General features: G+C 36.7%; 1 protein-coding gene and 1 pseudogene across 5 annotated transcripts in view; both read left to right on the forward strand.

Annotated features, from left to right (window-relative positions):
• Arhgap12 (Rho GTPase activating protein 12) overlaps positions 1-2,228 on the forward strand; it is a 118,438-nt gene extending 116,210 nt beyond the window's left edge. For all 5 annotated transcript variants that reach the window (XM_027928659.2, XM_071599904.1, XM_071599905.1 and 2 more), the window contains one exon: positions 704-2,228. In XM_027928659.2, coding sequence (XP_027784460.2) covers positions 704-878 — 175 coding nt within the window. In that variant the 3' untranslated portion in view covers positions 879-2,228. The remainder of the gene's footprint in view (positions 1-703) is intronic.
• A 19,166-nt stretch (positions 2,229-21,394) lies between these two features.
• LOC114087148 (ragulator complex protein LAMTOR1 pseudogene) lies at positions 21,395-22,011 on the forward strand (annotated as a pseudogene).
• Positions 22,012-24,121: the final 2,110 nt, after the last annotated feature.

The raw sequence follows: 24,121 nt of genomic DNA on the forward strand, positions 1-24,121 counted from the left end.
TGGCTCAGGCTTACTACATAGTCCTTTAATAACTAATTTTGTTCATCTTATAAAAAGAACATTAGAATACTAAAATTATCTCAGATTTTTTTTTAAATAACATAAAACTGAGTTTTAATCTCTGTGCCCTCATGAAAGTTTTTTCCCATCAACCTAGGAGATAAATTATTGCCTGAATTATAACATATTTACATCTGTGTCCTATTTCAAAATTAAAGCTCCAGGCACAGTGACACACACCTGCAATCCAGCAACTCGAGAGGCTGAGGCAGGAAAATTGCAAGTTTGAGGAAAGCTTCAGCAATTTAGTGAGGCACTAACCAACTTAGTGAGACTCTGTTTCAAAATTTTTAAAAAAAAAATTTAGAAAGGGCTGGGATAATGGGATAATGGTTCACTGGGTTAAAGCACCCCTGGGTTAAATCTCCACTACCCAAAAAGCAAACAAAAAAGAAAAATTAAAATATTGCACTTGAACAAACACTTGAAGTTTGTTACAGTATGTATAATAATCCATTTCAGCTGTGTTATCCAAAAGCAAGCTTCATGTGACATTCACACTGAATTCTACTTGGTGAAATAGTTTGTGTGTCAACCTAGGAAATTGAGCATTATTTCTCTTTTTTAAATGTAGAGTGTTAGGTTTGTAATACAATTTGAAATTTTCCCCTCATATTTTAACAACTTTTCTTTTCCCCCTTAGAGTTATAGAAAATGGAGAAAAAAACCGGATGACCTATCAAAGTATAGCAATTGTTTTTGGTCCCACTCTGTTAAAGCCAGAGAAAGAGACTGGTAATATAGCAGTTCATACTGTGTACCAAAATCAGATTGTAGAATTAATTCTTCTAGAATTAAATTCCATCTTTGGACGTTGATTCTGTGGAAGACAACCTGTGGAATAGAAGCTGGATTCCATCAAATTTCACATCTTTATATACAATGTATTTTATTTTTGGACCAAGCAGTGACTCTTTGATTTTGCACTTTTTTGAGGGATCAGAAGGGAAGTGGTAGAGCGAAGATGCCTGTTAGACCCTCAAGTTTGCTGCTTTGTTGCAAGGTGATATAACTGTGTGTAATTTTTGATTCATTTTATCTTGATTGTTTGCATTTAATATTCTGAATTTTAGTAAAAATGAAAACGTAGAATAACCAGTCAAATACACTGGATAATTTGGTAAGAAAAACTACATTTTTTTTCCCCTCAAACTGGATAATGTAGAATTTCTTCTCATGACCTTAAGTTCTTGACTTGGTAGAATAATACTTACTAGGGAGTTATTTTAAAGACACTCTTGGGCATTTAAAACAAAATGAAGTATATCCATTTTGAAACCTGTGTATTTCTTTTTCAGGGTTTCTGCATGCAGTGGCAGTCTAAATATTAAAATTAATTATAACCCAGATATAGTCCCTCCATGAAGGCTTGCTGTCTTTTCCTGTGTTGCACAGCATCCTTACTGGATATCTTAGTTACTTGTTTGGCAGCACACTAATATTGCTTAAAACACTGTGATATACTGGAGTTTCATTTAGCATAAATCAGTTCAGGGTATTTTGGACTGCCTCACCATACTGAATTGTAGCTAACAATCCTAATTATATCTAGTGCCATATTGAATTCTTGGTATGACCCTGTGGAACATTATTTGATGTAAATATAGGCTAAAGATTTAATGTCTTAGCTTATGTATATAATTGTGTTGTATAGTCTCAGAATACATGCTAACCCTACATTTGTAATCATGATATAGGTAATCTTTTCTGTGAATATTAGGTTTCCTCCAGAAGTAGACCATTATTTGGGAACGATAACTGTGTGCACTTTTAGATCTTAATAACATTTACATGCAGATCACTGTAATGCGAATGGTACTGGAAAAATACTGAAAAGACTTGCTAAATGGTAAATGCACTACAAGAGGATCCTTTTAGGTTATTTAATATGTACAGACTACATTAGAAAAATTTATTACAGAATTCTAACTCTCCAGTTTGAATAGTGGAAACTCATGTGTAAATTAGATGAATCTTGGTTGGAAAATAACATTGCTAAATTTGAGAATTTCTTTTTACATTACTAATGTAAGTGATTTGTATAATAAAACAGGGTTTGGAAGGTTTTGTTACAGGGAGCATGGTCTGTTGAAAATTTTTTTAAATGTATTTTTCTAGATTAACTGCTGTATATGAAATGTCTAATAAAGAAAACTATAAGAGGTTTAGAGATTTTTCCATTGGAAATGTGCATTTCGGTTCTTAATTTTTTGTTTTTTTTTCTTTTGCTGACATACTCCTATACCTCATTTTTAAACAAATCAACTGAATCCAATATTTCCTGTGGCAAATATATTTTTTCTCATTTCATATCTTTCTATTCCTTACCATACCAGCACGTCCCCTTTCCCAACATATGCTTTTTATTATTCGTCATCATTATTTGAAAGTGGATCATTTGTGACCAAGATTCTTTTTCCTAGGATTGCATTTACAATTTACAGATTGCCTTCCTTGGGAACAAAAAAAAAATTTTTTGTGTGATCTGTCTAAAAATCTCTCCCAAGTCATGTGATAAAAATATTGTATTTGTTTTTGTGATCTTGTTAAATGGATAACAAGGCAGATCGTTTGGGGTGGGAAGAAAAAAATCCCAAGTCAGAATGTTTATATTTGCTTACAGATGTTGTTAACAACACAGTGTGCTTTAGGACTGGTTTATATCTTGTTTGTATATTGAGAAAACAATTAGATGCAAATCTGTGATATTCTTTCTTTTTAGTGGTCATGAACATATCAAAGGTTAAAATGTCCTGTTTCTTGTTTCAGAGTATGTATGTGTATGTGAAGTCTTAAATGTTTTAATAGTCTACAGCTAATCATTTTATTGTGATATGTACAATGAGATCGGTGTCTTGTGTTTTCATCCTTTGTGAATTAAAAATTCTCAGTTGTTTTTGTAATAACAAATCTAGTAATATTTTGTCTTGACAGCTTGATTTTTTTTAGTAGAAAATATATTAAAAGCTAAAAATAAAATTACCAGTGGGATTTCATTTACTAATAGGACTTCCTTCAGAATGTTATAAAAATAGTAGTTGGAAATAAAAAGCATATTGAAATGCACTTTTATATTTCCAGTTAAGAAAAAAATAGTTATTTAAATTTTATAGCAATAGAATTTTACTTTTTATTCTGGAGAATATAAATTAATTATGCAATGTATCTGAAAAACAGTGTTATGTTTTAGATAGAGGCAGGTCTATAAACAATCTGTTCCTTTATGAAAAAGACAGGTGGAATAATTCAGCCAAACTTCAGGGTTAAAGGAATATGGGCTATATGTGTGTTTAAAGCATTTACACCCACACCCACATTTACATATGTATGTAATGTGTGTATATTTATACCATTGCTTACATACAAGTGACAGCTCAGCAACAACAGTAATGACAGATGCCTGAAGACCTTTGTACTATATTAGTTTGAGCCCACTCTTCTTTGCAAGCCCATAATATTGGATATTAAGATAGTAGTAAGAAGGAAAAGCTATCCTATAACTGTACCAAGAAATTTTTCCCAATTTATGGGAGAGGCTTCTAATTAAATATGTAAACAGATCATTTCTTATGATACCACCATTACTTCAAACATCAAAGGCTTTCTTGTTTTTTGGTGGTGATACTGGGGATTGAACCCAGCAGCTCTTTACCACTGAGCTACATCTCCAGCCCTTCATATTTTTTTAGTTTTGAGACAGGATCTCACTAAGTTGCTGAGGGCCTCACTAAATCCTTAGGCTTTTTAAAAGAATACACAGAATTGTCTATAACATGTCATTTTGGTAATGAAAATAGTCAAATGGGCATCATGCCCTCAACGATTTAATAAGTCTAATGTTACAATCTATATAGAGAATTGAAAATGGTTACAAAGTCAGATTTTTGTGGAGTTCATCTTTGTTTCTGAACTTAAGCTCTCAGCTCTGATAGTCTTCATTTATAGAACATATTTCTCTAGTGTCTGACTAGAGAAGGCGTTCAATGGGGACTTCAGCCTAGCCCTTACAGTGTTGGAGGTGGGGCGTAGTTCTTTTGTTTTAAAAACAGTGTTCTAGTAAACTGGTATAGTCCTCTTAAATGCAACTTGAGTTTGAGATCAAAGAAAAAAAAACAAGCAAACAAGGATGCAAAACAAAACCAACAGCTTCACAACAATGGTGCATTTGAATCTGTTGGAGATTGCAAGCTATAAACTCAGTCCGAGCAGAGTCAAACTTAATATTCCAAAGAAAGGGGAAAGCACAGAATGCTTAATGAGACATTCTGCAACTGCTAAGACAAGGGAGTTCTTCTGAAGAATCTCAATTAGTCTTCTCAACTGAAGTTTTGTGGACCAGTGGTGGCTGTTAGTATATTCAGCTGGGAGCTTTTACAAATTAGCCTTATGTGAATATGGCACTTAAATGAACCCTTTCATTTCCTTCATTGCTTCCCTTCTCACACAGGGGATGTGGGGTGGGGGTGGGGAGATGCTGCAGAGAGGAAAGAAAAAAGCCACTTTCAAAGTACTCTCAAAAAGAGGGCACTTGTAGAATAAGGTAACTGTTTAACAAACCACTACAATACGTATTTAGGAAAGTCTGGTTTCTCCCTTCTCTCTTCCCTTACTTCCTCTCTCAGTGTTTTCAGAAAAGTAGTCTTTGGTAAAGATGTTTAATTATTGATGCTGGTAGCCAGATCTTTCAGGTAGTTCTGAAAGTTGTGGCTCATAACAGGCAAGTAGCATTAAAACTTGTAATATTGTCATGAACTTTATAATGTTGGTGAAACCCATAGAAACATCAGAATGACAAGCAATGTTGTAGAGGCTGTTATCAACGATGTCTTTGCAGAGGTGGAAATCAGAGTCACTGGAGATCAAAGTCATGGTTCTGTGATCAGAATTCTGCACAGCATTTAAGGCATCCTTTTCCTCCTGAGAGTTTAGACAGAAAAAAAAAAAAAATGGAATCTTGGATGCTCAAGTAAAACTCACCTGATTGATAAAGCAAGAAAAGACCAGTAAGACCCCTCATATTCAATTTTTTGTACATGAAATAACTGAGCTCTAGATTGATTGCAAATGTCTAAAGTCATTTGCTTAGTCATTGATGCAAGCCTGAGACTAAAAGGAGCTAATATTTTGATTAGTTATGTTACTTTTAGAGTTTGTGATCAATTTAAGTACAATAGTATTCCATTATTCACAGGGAACACTTCCCAAAACCCCTGGTAGTGCTTAAAATCACTGTTTAAGTTGTCAGCTCTTATATACTCGTAGTACTGAACCATGTATATAGTGAGCCCACCTTATACATGGATTCTGCATTCATGGATTCAACCAACTATGGATCAAAAATAAGTTTTAAAAAAAGATTCTGTCTGTACTAAACAGGTACAGACTTTGTCATTCCATAAACAACCTAGCATAACAACTATCTGTGTATATGAGTTTATAAATGCTCTAGAGATTGTTCTAACCATGCAAGGATGTGCATAGGTTATATGCAAATGTTGTGCTATTTTATATAAGGGACTTGAGCATTTGAAGAAGTTGTATCTGCTGGTGATAGAGATGCTAGAACCAATTCCCCGTAAATACTGAGGGATACCTGAGCATTGTCACATAGTGCCAGTGTTACTCTACCCTTCCCTGTCTTATGTCCTGGTGCCTCCCTCTGAGTCATGATGCTTGCACTTTGGAGCCATTATGGACGGAGTAAATAAGGGTTACTTGAACACAAGCACTGTGATACACAACAGTCAGTCCGACAACCCAGGCAGATGCTAAGGGATCACTGGGCAGGTAGTGTGTGGGTGTGCTAGACAAAGGGACCGTTCATGTCTGGAGTGGTGTGAAGTACAGTGGTGCAAGACTTCATTGTGCTGCTCAGAACAGGAAATTTAAAACTTATGAATTGTTTATTTATAGAAATTTCCATTTAAAATTTTTGTACCAAGGCCACATTTGACCATGAGTCACTGAAACTATGGAAAGAGAACTGCTGATAAGGGTGAATTACTGTAAAGCATGTCTGACACATTCAGTAACATCATTTGAAGAAGAAATAAGTACCATTTTTTTCCTTTTCTGGTCATCTGTTTTCTTTTTTTCCACATTTTTAGTCGATTTATTATAGTTTTACATAATGTTGGGATTTGTTGTTTGGTATCTACACAATATAATTATATCATTTGGCCAATATCACTCCCCAGCACTTTGCTCCTCCCCATTTCCCACCCCTTGGTCCCTTTCCTCTACTAATCTTCCTTTGATTTCCATGAGATCCACCCTACCTTTCTTTTCCTTTTTTTCTCTCTAGCTTCCTCATGTGAGAGAAAACATACAATCCAGGACCTTATGAGTTTGACTTATTTCATTTAACATGATGGTCTCCAGTTCTGTCCATTTTCCTGCAAAGATTGTAATTCCATTTTTCTTCATGGCTGAATTAAAATCCATTGTGTATATATACATATATACACCACATTTTCTTTATCCACTCATTCATTGACGAACACCTAGGCTGGTTCCATATTTGGCTGCTGTGAACTGGGCTTCTATAAACTTAGGTATGCATGTATCATTGTAGTATAATAATTTTAATTATTTAGGATAAATACTGAGGAGTGGTATAGCTGGGTCGTATGGTGATTCCATGCCTAGGAACCTCCATACCGATTTCCATACTGGTTAAACTAATTTACAGTCCCGCCAACAGTGTAAAAGTGTTCCTTTTTCTCCACATCCTCTCCAGCATTTATTATTGTTTGTATTCTTGATGACCGACATTCTGACTGTGAAACGAAATCTCAAATGTTGTTTCGATTTGCGTTGCCCTAATTGCTAATGATGTTGAACATTTTTCATACATTTGTCAACCATTTTGTGTTTCTTCTTTGAGAAGTATCTGTTTAATTCATTTGTCCATTTATTAATTGGGTTATTTGATTTGGGGGTTAAGAATTTTGCTTTCTTTCTATGTCTAAATATTAATTCTTTGTCAGAAGAGTAGCTAGCAAAGATTTTCTCCCATTCTGTAGGTTCTCTCGTCATATTCCTAAGTGTTTCCTTTGCTGTGCAGAAGCTTTTTAATTTGATGGCACCCCATTTATTAACTCTTGGCGTGAATTCCTGAGCTTTACGGGTCCTACTGAGAAAGTTGTTGCCTGTGCCTATAGGCTGGAGTATTGACCCTATGTTTTCTTGTAGGAGTTGTGTAGTTTCTGGTGTAATCCCTAGGTCTTTGATCCGTTTTGAGTTGACTTTGGTGCAGAGTGAGAGATAAGGGTCTGGTTTCAATCTTCTCCATGTGGATAACTAGTTTTCCTAGTGCTGTTTGTTTAAAAAGACTGTCTTTTTCCAATGTATGTTTTGGGCACCTTTATCAAGAATCAGATGACTGTATCTGTGTGGGTTTGCCTCTGTGTCTTCTGTTCTGGACCATTGGTCTGTGTGTCTGTTTTTATGCCAGTACCATGCAGTTTTTGTTGCTATAACTCTTTAGTATAATTTGAAGTGAGGTTTTGTGATGCCTCCTCAATTGCTTTTTTGGCGTATAATTGCTTTGGCTATTCTGGGTCTTTTATTCTTCCAAGTGAATTTTAAGACTTTTTTTTTCTAGTTCAGTGAAGATCATCATTGGTACTTTGATGGGGATTATGCATTGAATTTGTATGTTGCTTTGGTAATACTGGTCGTCATCTTTTTAAGCTAAGCTTGTTTTTGCATGACATATTGAAACTTCTGTTCTTGTATATATTATGTACATCTATTATGAATATAGAGGTAGCAGGGGGTACATAGTGATTTCTGCTGATATCCCTCATCCTAGTTGTGTACAAAGTAAACCAGCATCCCTCATCCTCCCCTGGCAAATAATCAGACCTTAGTGGTTCTGTCTAATGACATTGCTGGACAGGCCACAGTGTACACCAGTCTTTGTTTAATGTGGACGTCTGCTTTCACCTGTGTTCTATACAGTTCTGTCTAAATGCCGTAGCTACATGTGGCTATTTGATTTTTGTATGTGTATAGTAAAATACGCATGACAATATACCATCTTAATTTTAAGTATACAATATTAAATACACACATAATGTGTGCAACCATCACCACCAACCATTTCCATTACTCTTTTCATCTGTAAAACAAATTTTGTGCTCATTGAACAATATGTCCCCAGTCCCGCTGAGCCCCTGGCAACTACAATTCCTTCTGTTGCTCCGATTTTGATTAGTTCTTATAAGTAGAATCATATTTGTCTTTTGTGACAGGTTTATTTCATTTAGCGTATGTCCTCAAGATTCCTCCATGTTGTAGCCTATTGCATAACTTCATCCTTGTTAAGGCTTTTTAGCCCCATTGCATGTATATACCACATTTTCCAATCCATTTATCCATCAGGGGACATGAATTGCCTTCACGTTTTGCCATTGCGGATGATGCTGTCATGAACAAATATGGAAAAACATTTTTTCAAGACCCATTGGATTTGGTGGTATTTTTTTTGGATATGATACCAGAGGCAAAGCAACAAAATAAAAAATTGACCAGTTGGATTTCATGATAGATTTTAAAATTTTGTGCATCAAAGTACATCAACACAGTAAAAAGGCAACTCACAGAATGGAAGGAAATATTTGCAAATTATATATCTGATAAGGGATTGATATGCAGAATGCATAGAGGAGAACTAAAACAAAACCTGATTCGAAAATAAGCAAAGGACTTGAGTGGACATTTCTCCAAAGAAGAAGCCAGTAAGCACATGAAAAGATTCTCAACATCAGTAAGTATTAGAGAAGTACATATCAAAACCATAAGATACCACTTCATACCCTTTAGGATGACTAGAGTTTTGAAAAGCAAAATAATAAATGTTGGTAAGGATGGTAGAAAAATTGAAAAGAATCTTCGTACAATTTACATTGCCTTGCTGGTCAGAATGTAAAATAGTACAGCCACTGTTTAAAACAGTAAAATTACTATATGATGAGAGTTTCACTCAAAAGGATTTGAGTTTAATCAAAATAAGACCTAAAAATGCAATTACTTAGTCACAGTAACCACACTTCAAATGCTCAATAGTGACATGGAGCTAATGGCTACCATTTTGGACAGTGCAAATATGGAATAGTTCCATCCTCAGAAAATTCTGCTGGGCTATGCTATGCCAGAATATTGCTTATAAGAAATAAGCAATGGCAAAATGTGAGTTTGCAGAATTCTTTGAAAAATACAAGACCTGGAACATGTTTCATAATTCATAATTGTCTTAAGTGCATAATACTAGAAGCACTCAAAGCTATGGAGAGAAATACATTTTTACTATAGTTCTGCCAAATGGGTATTTGTCACTATATACCCATATATTGGGGTTGAAAGGGTGGCAAATGTGATTTAATTTCCAATTACAGCGCCATTAAAGTCCTTGTGAATGAGAAGTTGTGCTCCATTTGTGTACAATATGTCAATGCATTCTACTGTAAAATTAATTTTAAAAAAAAGGACTTGCAATTTGGTGAAAACCATTCTGAAATTGCCTTTGACAAAGCCTCAGTTGAGAAGTTTACAAATGCTATAGCGGGAGATAACTAACATTTCAGAATTTTGTGTCACAGTAGTCTTACACTTAAATTTTAGAAATCACCACTTTGATAGAAAAAAAAATTTCAAAAATCTTGGACATAGAGTCCTTAAACAGAAATGATTCTAACAGGAGCTTTCCTTTGGGCTTCAAGCTACCATTGCTTTGTATTTACTTCTGACTTGGAACAATGCCCTATATGAAGTAGTAAAGATTTCAGAAAACCTAAATAACAAAAGTCCTCTTTAATTATGAGTTGACATCTAGCCATGAATGAAGGGGAAATTGTTGTAGATTCAAAACAAGTCAGTAGGTCTACACATGATTCACCAGCTGCCTGCTAAACTCTGGAATATGACTTGGTACATGGAGCCCTTGGAGCAGGTGGTAATTAGCATTTTTATTCTTTTTTTTTTTTTTTCCAAAATAGTATTTGATGTATTTTCAGACTTCCAGGCCAAATTCTTTCAGAGCTGGTAGTCATATGCATATTTGACATATATAGTGCTGTAGTTGAAGAAGCTGTTACTGATGTATTTTCAATCCTGCTATAAAGGTTTTCTATTAATAAACATCTTAAATTTTCTATGTAGAGTGTATAATAGTGTGTCAGTTACCATCACTAACCCAACACATTGACAAAAAGCTTCAGTTCAGACTTCAGTAAATCATAGGGAGAAAAAGCTTTGTCCTCGAAGTAAAATTGACTCACCAAACTATCCCATCTTTTCATTAAGTGCATTGAAACATGAAATGGTTTTCTCTGTGTCGGGTCTTCTTTCTTCCCTTTCCCTTCCCCCTCTGCCCCATCTCAGCAGTTACTATTTGCCTTTGACAGTCATTTGAGTGGCTTCTCAACAGAAGCTGTAGTGACTTACTGAGGCCCTTGTATTCAAAGTGTCCAGTTTTCTTGGAGAGGGTGGACTCTAGGGAAACTGACCTTCCTGTGATGGAGAAGGAAACTACATCTTTCTTTCACACTGGAGAATCCTAATGTCCTTGAATTATGGAAAGTTGTGACTATGAGGTTCCCTGAATTCAGCCCTTATACAAAGGAACCTGATCTGATGTAACATTTCTGATGCCTGTATACATCCCACGAACACCCTCTAGTCACCCAAACTGATTGCCTGAGCATTGCCAGCAACAATGACTGGATGTCCTTATCCATCATATTACTCCTGTCAATGCCTGTCTCACATTCAGTTGGTATCCAGGTCCCCAAACCAGCATTATACAATATGAAATTGCTGTTTTAAATAATGGGTAGTTCCTGAAACATTTTCCACAGAAAGAGAGGGAAAATATAAACCTCTTCCACAGGAAGAGAGTTTGATATAAACAATCTACTAGAAAATAGCTTCCATTTTTTTGTTGTTGTTGAACAAGGGAATTTGTTTTAGGTGTTTCTGAGTCAAGGATTGTGTTCATCTCTGCGGATACAATAGTGAGCAAAATGTAATCTCTGCTCTCACATTTATAGTCTTAAGATTGGTAATGTGATGACTGTCAATTCTGATGTATGAACTCAAAATTATTCATCTCACCAGTTCTTTAGTATTTCTTACAAGTCAGACACTAGAGTTGTGTTGGGCAGCATATATTGAGAATGATGTAATTCTCGCGTACTGCTATGCTAAGGCAAGTTTGTCAAATGGATACCAGAAATACTGAAGACTTTAATGAAACATAGTTTCAGTAGATGAGTCCTGGTTTTAAATAGGCAGGTGTATCAACTTTGCATGAAGCAGTCAAATGTGAAGTAGTGTGTTCTGAAGTGCAGAAAAAAAAGCATGAATTTAACAGCAATAGTGGCCTTACAAGTAATCCACATTATACTTCTCCCTGTATTGAAACTAAATATGTGACAAGGATTCTGGGGAGACGGTGATGACAGCATAATTTTTCATTTCCCATATTGATACAACATAATGACATTGGCAACAAAACAAGGTGATCACAAACCCTCAAAATACAAGCAGATGGGAGCAAAACACTGACAGCTCCTATATTTCTCTGAGAGAAAAGAAGGAAGCAATAGGTTAACATAAGATGGGCCTGAGAACAGGAGAACCACAATCAGCTCAGCCCCTAAAATTATCAAATCCAACTTGCCAAAACTCCCTTCCAAAACAAATCTGAACAATGAGTGAAAAGTTGCTAAAGTGGAATAAAAATTGAACAGGATAGAGGCAATAGACCAAAGAGGTCTAGGTCAAAATGGGGAAGGAACACAAGAGTCAAACTCTGGGAAGCCAGCTGCCTCAGTTTTTAACACCATGCACAAACAACACAAAAATGAACTCTGTAGTTAACAAATTTTCCGAATTCTGCCTCATTCCAAAAACTTCAGTAAATGTAATTTTGCATAAAAATGAGTGAAATAATAGTACTAAGGTCAACTCTCATGTAAAGTACATTTAAGAAAAGAAACTAGAATTACATCCCAATGGAAACACACACCCACAAAACTGCAATTTATTATTTCAAAATGAGCTGAAAGTCTTTAAGAAATTCAAGACATGCAAGAACAACATAAATCAAAATTAGATGAGCCGGGTGCAGTGGTGCACTCATGTAATCCCAGTGTTTTGGGAGGCAGGGACAGGAGGATCATGAGTTCAAAACCAGCCTCAGCAAAAAGGCGCTAAACAACTCAGTGAGACCCTGTCTAAAATACAAAATAGGGCTGGGGATATGGCTCAGTGGTGGAGTGCCCCTGAGTTCAATCCTGGCACCCCCCCACCCCCCAAAAAAGTAAATTAGATGACAACTCAGGAAAAGGACAAAAATATTACAGAATTGTGGAATAGAAGAAGCATAAGAACAGATAAACATAGTAATGATTTAAAGGAAATAGAAGGTGCAAAAGGGAACATTTTAAAAATCAAAAATGAAAGATTCACTGATTTAAGGGTTGATACAATGAATGAGGACCTATGCTTTTGGAGATGCGGCAGATTTCAAATGAGGGCCAGGAAATGTACAAGATGATCCTGGAAGATAGTGTCATAGCAAAGAAGCTATCAAATATTACTAGGATTTTGTCAAAATGATTCTAGATCCAGCATGATTAATGACATTGAAGAAAGGCAAAGAAAAACTAGGATTGCACAAAGTCAAAACAAGCAAAAGAAATATTAAAATTTTTATTTCAAGAACCCTCCTCAAATTAAAAAAGAAATTGTATATTTAGAGGGCACACCAAGAAACTAACAGAGCTAAAACAGACAATACCAAGACACATTTTAGTTAAAATTACTGCTGATAAAGAAACAGCAGCATATCTTTTGATCATCTATTTGAAAAAAGGGTACTACTATATGTAGTAGTAATCTACTATATGTAGATTATCATCAGAATTTTCAACAGTAAATCTTTATACCAGGTGAAAATGGAGCATGAGTTCAAAACCAGCCTCAGCAAAAAGGCGCTAAACAACTCAGTGAGACCCTGTCTAAAATACAAAATAGGGCTGGGGATGTGGCTCAGTGGTGGAGTGCTTAAATATATTTAAGTTCTCAAGAAAAGAAAGTCGGCCCAATATTTTCTATTCAAAAAACTGAATTTAAAATATAAAAGCACAATGCATTATCAACATTTTTTTAAAAAAAATACTCTTCCAATGAGCCCTTTTTCAAGAATCCATTACAGAACTAGAACCAAATGTCTGAAGAGACATCAACATAAGAACCGATAGTTGATGTATTGATCAGCTTTACATTTTTATAATGAAATACCTGAGGCACTTCACTTGTAAAGATTTATTTTGGCTCACGGTTGTGAATGTTTTAAACCCAAGATTGTGCAGCACAATTCTTTGGACCTCTGGTGAGGGCAGTACAGCATGGCCGGAGCACATGGCAGAGCAAAACACTGCTTAAGCCAGGAAGCAGAGAGACTAGAACCCTACAGTCCCCCTTAAGGTTTAGCCCCATGAATTTTTAATTGATACATATTAATTATACAATTTTGTGTTTCATTGTGGTCTGTCATACATACTTAAAACATAGTTGACCAATTCATTCCTACTACTTCCCCTTCCCCTCATTCACTTCCTCCACTAATAGTCTCCCCTTTACATGCATGACATCCCCCCACCTCCTTTTCCCTTTTCTGTGGCTTCCACATATAAAAGGAAACATGAGATACCTGTCTTTCTGAGTTTTGCTTATTTTTCTTAATAAGAGGTTTTCCAGTTCCATCCATTTTCCTGGAAATCACATATTTTTTGTTTCTCTTTATGGCTAAATAAAAATCCATTGTGTATATATGCCACATTTTTTTTTATCCATTCATCTGTTGAGGGACACCTAGAATGGTTCCATAACTTGGCTATTGTGAATTGTGCTGCCATGAACCTACGTATGTGTGCATCATAAGGGATGCTAACTTTAATTTTTTTTAATCCATGAAATTTTTTTTCTGATATAAGGATTCAACCCAGGGGTGTTTTCCAGGCCTTTTTTCCTTTTTATTTTGAGGCACGGTCTTGCTTATTTGCAGAGGCTGCCTTTGAACTTGCGATCCTCCTGCCTCAGCTTCTTGGATCACCAGCTAAAACCTTGAATTTATAATGGTATTTAAAGCCAGAATTGGTCACCCTAGGATAATGAGCAGGAACCAATTCCTATCTTCTTGAAAACTGATAAGGGAAAGAATCAAGTATTTATTCTGCCTTTCTGTGTGCACTTGCCCACAGAGAAAGCAAACGGCAGATGAGGGACAGTACCTTACTACAAAAGCCTCCAACTATAATTGAAAAGGAAATGATGTAACATTTCCCATTTTATATTTCCCATTGAATTAATAAAATCATCAATCATAACTAGCATCATACAAATAGAAATAACTAGACATTTTATGCTTTCTGGTGGAGGAAAACAAGACATCTTCATCTTGTCACAGACAGTGGACATTGAATTTGGATCAGGCTCTGGATCTAGCTTCCAGGAAATACAGAAGACAGAGAACTACATCATGAATGCAAAATCCAGAAAATCCAGATTGTGACTTAAGTCTAAGGGTTTGTCTTCTTCAATAGATGACATTGTAACATAAAGAAAGGGTGGATCCTATAAATGTGTACATCGTTTTGTTTTCAGTTGAGACCTGGGTATCATTTAAAAACAAAGGCAAAAATCAAAACTTAGTTCTTTTGTTATTTTGTTATTTTATTATTATCTGTTCTCTTGAGGTTATATTGTACCTGTGTGGTAGAAATACTACACATTGGTGTACATTACACATCTTTCCCCCAGTCTACATTCATGGACATCATGGCAGTATTTAGACAAAATCAGAATTGGTTTATTATTTTGTTGATTTTCCTAGACTTAGATGGTAGAAAAATTATTAATGAGGAATAAAATTTTAAAATGTGTCTGTAGGTATTCCATTGCAACACAAAAAGTTAAGGAATCATTCTCCCAGTATTTAAAAAATATTTTCTTATTCAGCAAAGAAATCAAATAGATCATTGACAAATAAGTGATGCTCTGACATATGTGTTGATTGTTTTATTTTGTCTCACTTGTTAATGGAAATGGAAATGTCAACCAACATTCATGCCAGATTACAATAATTAATCAACTGCAATCATTGGGTGGCTGCAGATACAAGAATCAGGAAAAAGCAGTAAAATGTTTCTTTGAGAATAAATTGCTTCTGCGGAATTTGTCATAAAGATTGCTATATATTTTTATTATCTATATTAGTAAAATTCATTATAAGCTTGTGTATGTGCAATTTCTGCCAGTTATTAAACATTTACTGGCACATTTCTGGAAACATCATAAGTGTATAATAACTGTTAGTTGTTTTTGTTAATCTGGCAATAACAGAATGAGGGGTTCCTGGGAGAGGATGATGCTCAGAAAGACCAAAAAGAATGTTTGGCAGGAAACATAATTGATCAAGATGACTTAACTTTTAAGGTGATGCTTAAGTTTCACATGACAAGAAAGTCCATATATAACTGCTGAATTAAAAGTTGGAAAAAAGTTACAGGCAGAAATTTCATGGTGGTGTCAATGCACAGAAAGAATGTTTACAATAAAGGATGTGGGGATCAATATATTGCCTTCAGGTATCTATAAATGCGACTATTTAAAAAATAGAATGAACGGCATATTCATTAATGAAATATCCTGTAGTCATTGCAGAGGTTTACAAAAAGAATTCACAGGACTGGGAGTATAGCTCCATGGCAGAGTACTTACCTCGCATGTGTGAGGCCCTGGGTTTAATTACCAGCACTGGGGGAACAAAAATAATTTACAGAATTAAAGGCCTTTAACCTTCCTGACTAAAAGCAAGTGCCTGGAATAAAGACCTACCTTTCTGATGCTTTTAGAAGGGGGACAGTTTTGTGGGCAATTTTAATAAACAAGGAAGAGCTAGTATTGATCTGGATACTTGGGGCACAGGGGTACCTTTGTCCTAAAGTTTAAAATAACAAAGAAATGGAATACAGTACCAGGTTAACCAACCATGCATGGAGTCTGGTTTCCGTCAAATCAGAGATAAATGTCTGATGGCTTAAGAATTTAAAAATGAATATTCTCATGAATTCTTGAGAAAGTATATAAAAAGTGAGATTTCAAGTATGCAATTAATGAAAGGCAAAGTGGGAATAGTCAGAAACTGAAGAAAGTGGTATCCTTGCATAGGAAAGCCTCTGATGAACACAGACTCCAAAGGACAACTACCATATGGGGAATATATAGTCAAAACGATCATAAAGAGTACAAGTTTATAAAACTATTAGGAACATTGAAGTCCTTCACCAGCTTTAAGAAATGCTAGTCAACAAAAAGTGCCTTTAAACTATATTCATATCAAGAAGTACAAGAAAGCCTTATATCTCCAGCAAGCAGGATCAAACAGGCAGGATAAAATAATGTGGAGATGGGATTCTAGAAACCCCCCCACCAAAAAAAAGTAAGCCATGGAAGGAAAGGAAAAGTTTAAAATGAATTTATGTCGATGACCAACTACATTTCAGTATGCTTCTTCTTCTTGAAGAACTTTCAGATAAACTCCCAGAACCTATGTCAACATTATAATAAAGTTGGAAAATTTTATTGATATAGTTTTATATCTCAGCTGTCATATTTTGGGATAGTATAAAAGAATAATATCCAGAGTTCTCTAAAAAGACCATGAAAATACTTAATTTTCCCACATGTACTGCAGCCAGAGCAATAGAGTGAATATAGATGGGAGAGTGAAATAGGTATGAGACCCCTGCTGTCTTCTATAAAGCCAGATATTAAGGAAATTGGCAAAAGAGTAAAGTTGATTATGTGAATCATCAAAATGATCAAAAAATGGTACAAATTTATAAAATTTGTTCCATATTTTTATTGGTTCATTATAGTTATATGTAATGGTGGGATTTGTTGTATTCATACATGAGCACAATATAACAATACGATTTGACCAATATCATTGCCCCTTTTCCTCCACTCCTCCTTTGATTTTCAAGAGATCCCTGCCATCTTTCCTTCCTCTCTCTAGCTTGTATATATAAGAGAAAACATAAAGCCCTTGACCTTCTGAGTTTGGTCGATTTTGATAACATAATGCTCCCAAGCTATAATTTCATTTTTCTTAGGAATGAATAAAAAACTACAGTATATATATACAGCACATTTTCTATATTCATTTATTCATTGACAGGTACCTAGGTTGGTTCCATAGTTTAGCTACGGTGAATTGGGCTGCTATAAACTTGGGTATGCATGTATCACTGTAGTATAATAATTTTAATTCTTTAGGATAAATACCAAGGAGTGGCATACCTGGGTCATATGGCGATTCCATGTGTAGTCTTTTGAGGAACCTGCATACCGATTATGCTAACTTACAGCCCCACCAACAGTGTAAAAGTGTCCCTTTCTCTCCACATCCTCTCCAGTATTTATGATTGTTTTGTTCTTGATGACTGACATTCTGACCGATGTGAAACAAAATCTCAGTGTAGTTTTGATTTGCATTGCCCTAATTACTAATGATGTTGAACATTTTTTTATACATTTGTCAGCCATTTGTATTTCCTCTTTTGAGAAGTGTCTGTTTAATTCCTTTGCCCATTTATTATTTGGGTTTTTTGATTTGGGGGGTTGAGATTTTTGCTTTCTTTATATATTCTAGATATTAATTCTCTGTCAGAAGAGTAGCTAGCAAAGATTTTCTCTCATTCTGTAGGTTCTCCCTTCACATTCCTAAGTGTTTCCTTTGCTGTGCAGAAGCTTTTTAATTTGAAGCCACCCACTTATTAATTCGTGGCATTATTTCCTAAGCTTCATAACAAATTTGATGTTTTGGATGTCAGATAAGATGTCCTACTGAGAAAGTTGTTGCCTCTGCCTATAGGCTGGAATGTTGACCCTATGTTTTCTTGTAGGAGTTGTGTAGTTTCTGGTGTAATCCCTAGGTCTTTGATCCATTTTGAGTTGACTTTGGTGCAGAGTGAGAGATAAGGGTCTGGTTTCAATCTTCTCCATGTGGATAACTAGTTTTCCTAGTGCTGTTTGTTTAAAAAGACTGTCTTTTTCCAATGTATGTTTTGGGCACCTTTATCAAGGATCAGATGACTGTATCTGTGAGGGTTTGCCTCTGTGTCTTCTGTTCTGGACCATTGGTCTGTGTGTCTGTTTTTATGCCAGTGCCATGCAGTTTTTGTTACTATAACTAAATTTAACTAGTATAATTTGAAGTGAGGTATTCTGATGCCTCCAGCATTGCTTTTTTTTTTCCTTTGGCTTAAAATCACTTTGGTTATTCTGGGTCTTTTATTCTTCCCAATGAATTTTACACACATTTATATGTAAATACAGACAGAGAGACACTCCTCAACTTAATATTGTAGATACGAAAATGTTGGTTGTAAGTTGAGTCAAAAATACATGTAATTTGGGGCTGGGGATGTGGCTCAAGCGGTAGCGCGTTCGCCTGGCATGCGTGCGGCCCGGGGTTCGATCCTCAGCACCACATACAAACAAAGATGTTGTGACCGCCGAAAACTAAAGAATAAATATTTAAAAATTCTCTCTCTCAAAAAAAAAATACACGTAATAACCTAGCCTTCTAAACATTACAGCCTAGCCTACCTTAAATGTGCTCATTTATGTTAGCTTAAACTTGAGCAAAATCACCTAACACACAAAGTGTATTTGATAGTAAAGCATTGAATATCTCATGTAATTGATTGAAGACTACACTGAAAGTAAAACACGGAAAGGCTGTTTAGGTACACTTTTGCACAACTGCAAAGTAGAATAATGGTTGAGTCATAACATTGTAAGTTGGGGAACATTAGTAAATACACAAGTATATTTTTCAGGATTCGGAAGGTTTAGTTTTGCCTAAATTGTTTCCCTGACAGTATATGAGATACAAATTAATTGTAGGTTATTGCTATTGACAGTAGTATGGGGGAAAAGACAAATTCATTAAGTTCTTTTGTTTTTTTGTAGACTGTATCCCTCACAACAGCTTTTATGAGTAGTAATACTCATATTCTCATTATTATTATATCATCCTTTATTCTTCTTTGTAGTAGAATGAGCAAGGGCTAAAGTTATGAAGCTTTTCAAGCTTAATAATCTAATCCTCTCACCATGCACAAAACTTAACTCAAAATGGATCAAGGACCTAGGAATAAAACCAGAGACCCTGCATCTAATAGAAGAAAAAGTAGGCCCTAATCTCCATCATGTGGGATTAGGCCCCAACTTCCTTAACAAGACTCTTATAGCACAAGAATTAAAATCAAGAATCAATAAATGGGATGGGCTCAAACTAAAAAGTCTTTTCTCAGCAAAAGAAACAATCTGTGAGGTGAATAGAGAGCCTACATCTTGGGAGCAAATCTTTACCCCTCACACATCAGATAGAGCATTAATCTCTAGGGTATGTAAAGAACTCAAAAAGCTAAAGACCAAACAAACAAATAACCCAATCAACATATGGGCCAAGGACCTGAACAGAGACTTCTCAGAAGAAGATATACAATCAATCAACAAATACATGAAAAAATGGTCATCATCACTAGAAACTAGAGAAATGCAAATCAAAACTACTCTTAAGATTTCATCTCACTCCAGTCAGAATGGCAGCGATTATGAAGACAAACAACAATAAGTGTTGGGAAAGATGGGGGGGCGGGGGGAATGTGCAACCATACACTGCTGGTGGGACTGCAAATTGGTACAACCAATATGGAAAGCAGTATGGAGATTTCTTGGAAAATTGGGAATGGAACCACCATTTGACCCAGCTATTCCTCTCCTATACTCTATACTCAAAGGACTTAAACACAGCACACTACAGGGACACAGCCACATCAATGTTTACAACAGCACAATTTACAATAGCTAAACTGTGGAACCAACTTAGATGCCCTTCAATAGATGAATGGATAAAAAATGTGGCATATATACACAATGGAATATTATTCAGCAATAAAAGAATAAAATCATGGCATTTGCAAGTAAATGGATGGAGTTAGAGAAGATAATGCTAAGTGAAATTAGCCAATCCCAAAAAAACAAATACCGAATGTTTTCTCTGGTATAAGGAGGCTGATTCATAGTGGGGTAGGGAGGGGGAGCATGGGAGGAATAGACGAACTCTAGGTCGGGCAGAGGGGTGGGAAGGGAAGGGAGGGGGCATGGGGCTAGAAATGTTGGTGGAATGTGATGGGCATTATTATCCAGAGTACATGTATGAAGACACGAATTGGTGTGAACATACTTTGTATACAACCAGAGATATGAAAATTGTGCTCTGTATGTGTAATAAGAATTGACTGTGCTATCATATATAAATAAAATGCATTCCACTGTCATATATAAATAAAAAGATTTTTAAAAAACCTCTAATACCCATCTATGTTAGTTTTAGTGTTAATGTTACTCTAATAAATACCTGACATAATTGACTTTTTTTTTTTTAAAAAAAAAAAAAAGGTTATTTTGGCCCACAAGTTTGTACATATTAGTCCATGATCAATTAGCCCTGTTTCTTTGGGGTCTATGGCAAAAGAGAACATGATGGCAGGGAGTGCGTGGTGGCATAAAACTTAGCACCTTGTGGTAGCCAGGAGGTAAACGAGTGGAAGAATGAACCAGGGTCCCCAGATTCTCTTTAATGGCACGCCCCTGTACTAGTTAGCTTTTCCAGGCTGTGCCAAGATATCCAACAAGAACAACTAGAGGCAGCAAGGTTTATTTGTGGCTCACAGGTTCGGAGGTGTATTCACTGCTGGAATTCACTGCTCTGGGCCCACGTTGCAGCAGCAGCATGGCGGATGGGAATGGCAGGGGATTCCTGCTCACCTCATGGAGACCATGAAGCAGGAGGGTATATGGGGGCCACAGGGAAGATGAACCCTTCCAGGCCATGCCCCACCCATCTAGTTACCTCCCAGTTAGTTCATTCAAACTAGGAGGGACTGATTAGGTTACAGCTCTCACAATTCAATTATTTTGCCTCTGAATACTCCTGCATTCACCCAGGAGTTTTGGGGAAATGCATTGCATATCCAAATGCCAAGATATCTAAGACTCCCCCTAGGCCCCACATCTTAGGGTTTTCTGACACCTTTTAATCAGGTCATCCTAGGGATTAATCCTTTAATACCTGAGCCTGTAAGATATACTTTTCCAAACCACCATGGCAACACCTTTCCCTTTTAGCATTAGTGGTGATTTTTAAAAATATATATAGTGACCGGAAGGGCTCTTGACCGACGCCGTCCCTCCTCCGCGCGGCCTAAGCGCCCGGCGCGACCCCGGCCATGGGGTGCTGCTACAGCAGCGAAAAGGAGGATTCGGACCAGGACCGAGAGGAGCGGAAGCTGCTATTGGACCCTAGTAGCCCCCCAACCAAAGCCCTCAATGGAGCTGAGCCCAACTACCACAGCCTGCCTTCTGCTCGCACAGATGAGCAGGCCCTGCTCTCTTCCATCCTCGCAAAAACAGCTAGCAACATCATCGATGTGTCTGCTGCAGACTCCCAGGGCATGGAGCAGCATGACTACATGGACCGGGCAAGGCAGTACAGCACACGCTTGGCTGTGCTGAGCAGCAGCCTGACCCATTGGAAGAAGCTGCCACCGCTGCCATCTCTTACCAGCCAGCCCCACCAAGTGCTGGCCAGCGAGCCTATCCCCTTCTCTGACTTGCAGCAGGTCTCCAGGATAGCTGCTTATGCCTACAGTGCACTTTCTCAGATCCGTGTGGACGCAAAAGAGGAGCTGATTGTACAGTTTGGGATCCCATGAAGAGAGGGGTCTTTGGACAGCTCTTCTCCTCTCTTCACCTGTCTCCATCCCACCTCCCACGGCCCCCAGCCTCACTTTGGCTTATACAGTACCCCCTAACTTGCTACTAATCACTGAGAAGAACGTGGAGGAGGAGAAGAGCGAGGCTAGAAGCCTGAGCAAATGAGGATGGAGCAAGGGAGGATAGAACCATTCAGGACTGGCCTTCAAAGCCCTGGCTGGGGTGGACGCCAAGAGGACAGGGACTGGAAGGTCTTCACAGTCATTGGAAGGTGGAGATACCACTGTGGGAGTGAACACCAAGGGACCTAGGGGGAGGTCCTTCCCACCCTTTCTCTTGGCCTCAGATTCACTCCTGTCCCCCTTTCTCTGACTTGGTGCTCCCATGCACCTCACTAGGGTTTGTGCCCAGGATCTGGATGAGCTTGAATTTGAATGAATTGACTGTATTTCCAGCAAAAAAATATATGTATTAATTTTTTTTGTAGTTGTACACAATAACTTTTATTTATTTTTATGTGGTGCTGAGGATTGAACCCAGGGCCTTGCACATGCAAAGTGAGTGCTCTACCACTGAGCCATAACCCCAGCCCCTGATTTTTTTTTTTTTTTTTTTTTTTTTTTTTTGGTACTGGGAATTGAATCCAGGGGCACTTAACCACTGAGCCACAATTGGGCCTTTTTAGTTTTTTAGTTTGAGATATGGTCTCACTAAATTGCTTAGGGCCTCTCTAAGTTTCTGAGGCTGGCCTTGAACTTGTGATCCTCCTACCTGAGCCTCCTGAGTTGCTGGATTACAGGCATGCACTACCACACCCGGCGGCTAGTATTATTGGTGGTGTTTCAAGTATCATCTTTTCACTTCTAAGAAAACACCATCTTAAAACTGAAGATGACTTGGTTGGTAGCTGGTTAAAAGGATTTGACGGTAAAATCAGGAACATTTAAGTCACATTTGAAGCGTAAGAAATCTAAAATCTTTTCAGAGTAAGTACTTCCTTACTCTTTTATTGGGAGGAAAAGTTTCCCCATATGGAAAAAAAAAATCTATCTGAGGCTTATCGCTAACAACTTGGCTGGGTTCAAAAACTCAATTGCTGAAAAGTCTGGCAGGCAGCAGGATCTATTAAAATTTCTTTCAGTCATCTTTGGGTGCATTTATACCTGGGTTTGGGACATCAGAGTACGTGTGACGTTTCTTAACACATTCCATATTGACATTAGATTTTCAACAACTTTGGATTTTGGGTTGGGATAACACAGAACTGTCAACTTAGTTTAAAATGACTACAATTTGCACAACATTTGAAAGGAAGGAGGGAAACATCTTTCATTGAGTGAATATCAAGGTTGTTTGCATAGAGAACACCGTGTTTCCCTTCATTTCTCCTAAATGTGTTGGTAAATCTGCATGATTTTCTAATACCACACTCATCATCAATAAAAGGCACATGGTCTCCTTCAAATTGCTGGGGCTGTTTGAAACATTTTGGGGGGATAGGTGGGGGTGCTATGGATGGAACCCAGAGCTACACCTGGAGCTCCCTGTTTGAAACTTTAATAGTATTTTTTTATTAGCTGAACTGCTTAAAGTTTTTCTCTTAAAGAATGGAAATGTTGTATTGAGAATAATTATGCTTCCAGGTAACGAAAAATAAACATTAAACACTGATACCATCATCTCCTTGACTTGTCTAATTTTCCCGATTCATAATGCACTGTGGCTAGACTGATGAAATTCAAGCTGTAATGGTAAATTACCTGTCAGATTGATTTGTCTGCTCTGTTCATTATCTTTGGCGCAAATACAGAGATGGTTGTGTGCCTGTTTTAATTTCTCAGAGCTTACAACAGTAGCTGGAAATGCCTCTTTGCAGAAGGAAACTTAGTATGTATATATTCAAAATAAAAGTTACCCATGCACAACCTGGACAGATGTTCAAAAAAAAAAATAATCATCAAGCTCTTTCACTTTGATGTTTTCTTATTGAAAATTAATGATTAATCTTAGGGTACAAGAAAGCAATAGTGAAAACCCTTCTAATTGTCACTGTTTTCTTTATTATTCAAAGGATTTCTAAAGACACACCTGCATATATCACTAGGCTAGGCACCAAACACAAGAAGCTTCTTCTGTTCCTTGGGTAACTGAAATTGAAAACCATTTTTTTTTTTCACAAATACATGAAGGTCTTCCA

Source organism: Marmota flaviventris, chromosome 12 (assembly GCF_047511675.1).
Source record: "Marmota flaviventris isolate mMarFla1 chromosome 12, mMarFla1.hap1, whole genome shotgun sequence".
Lineage (NCBI taxonomy): Eukaryota > Metazoa > Chordata > Mammalia > Rodentia > Sciuridae > Marmota > Marmota flaviventris.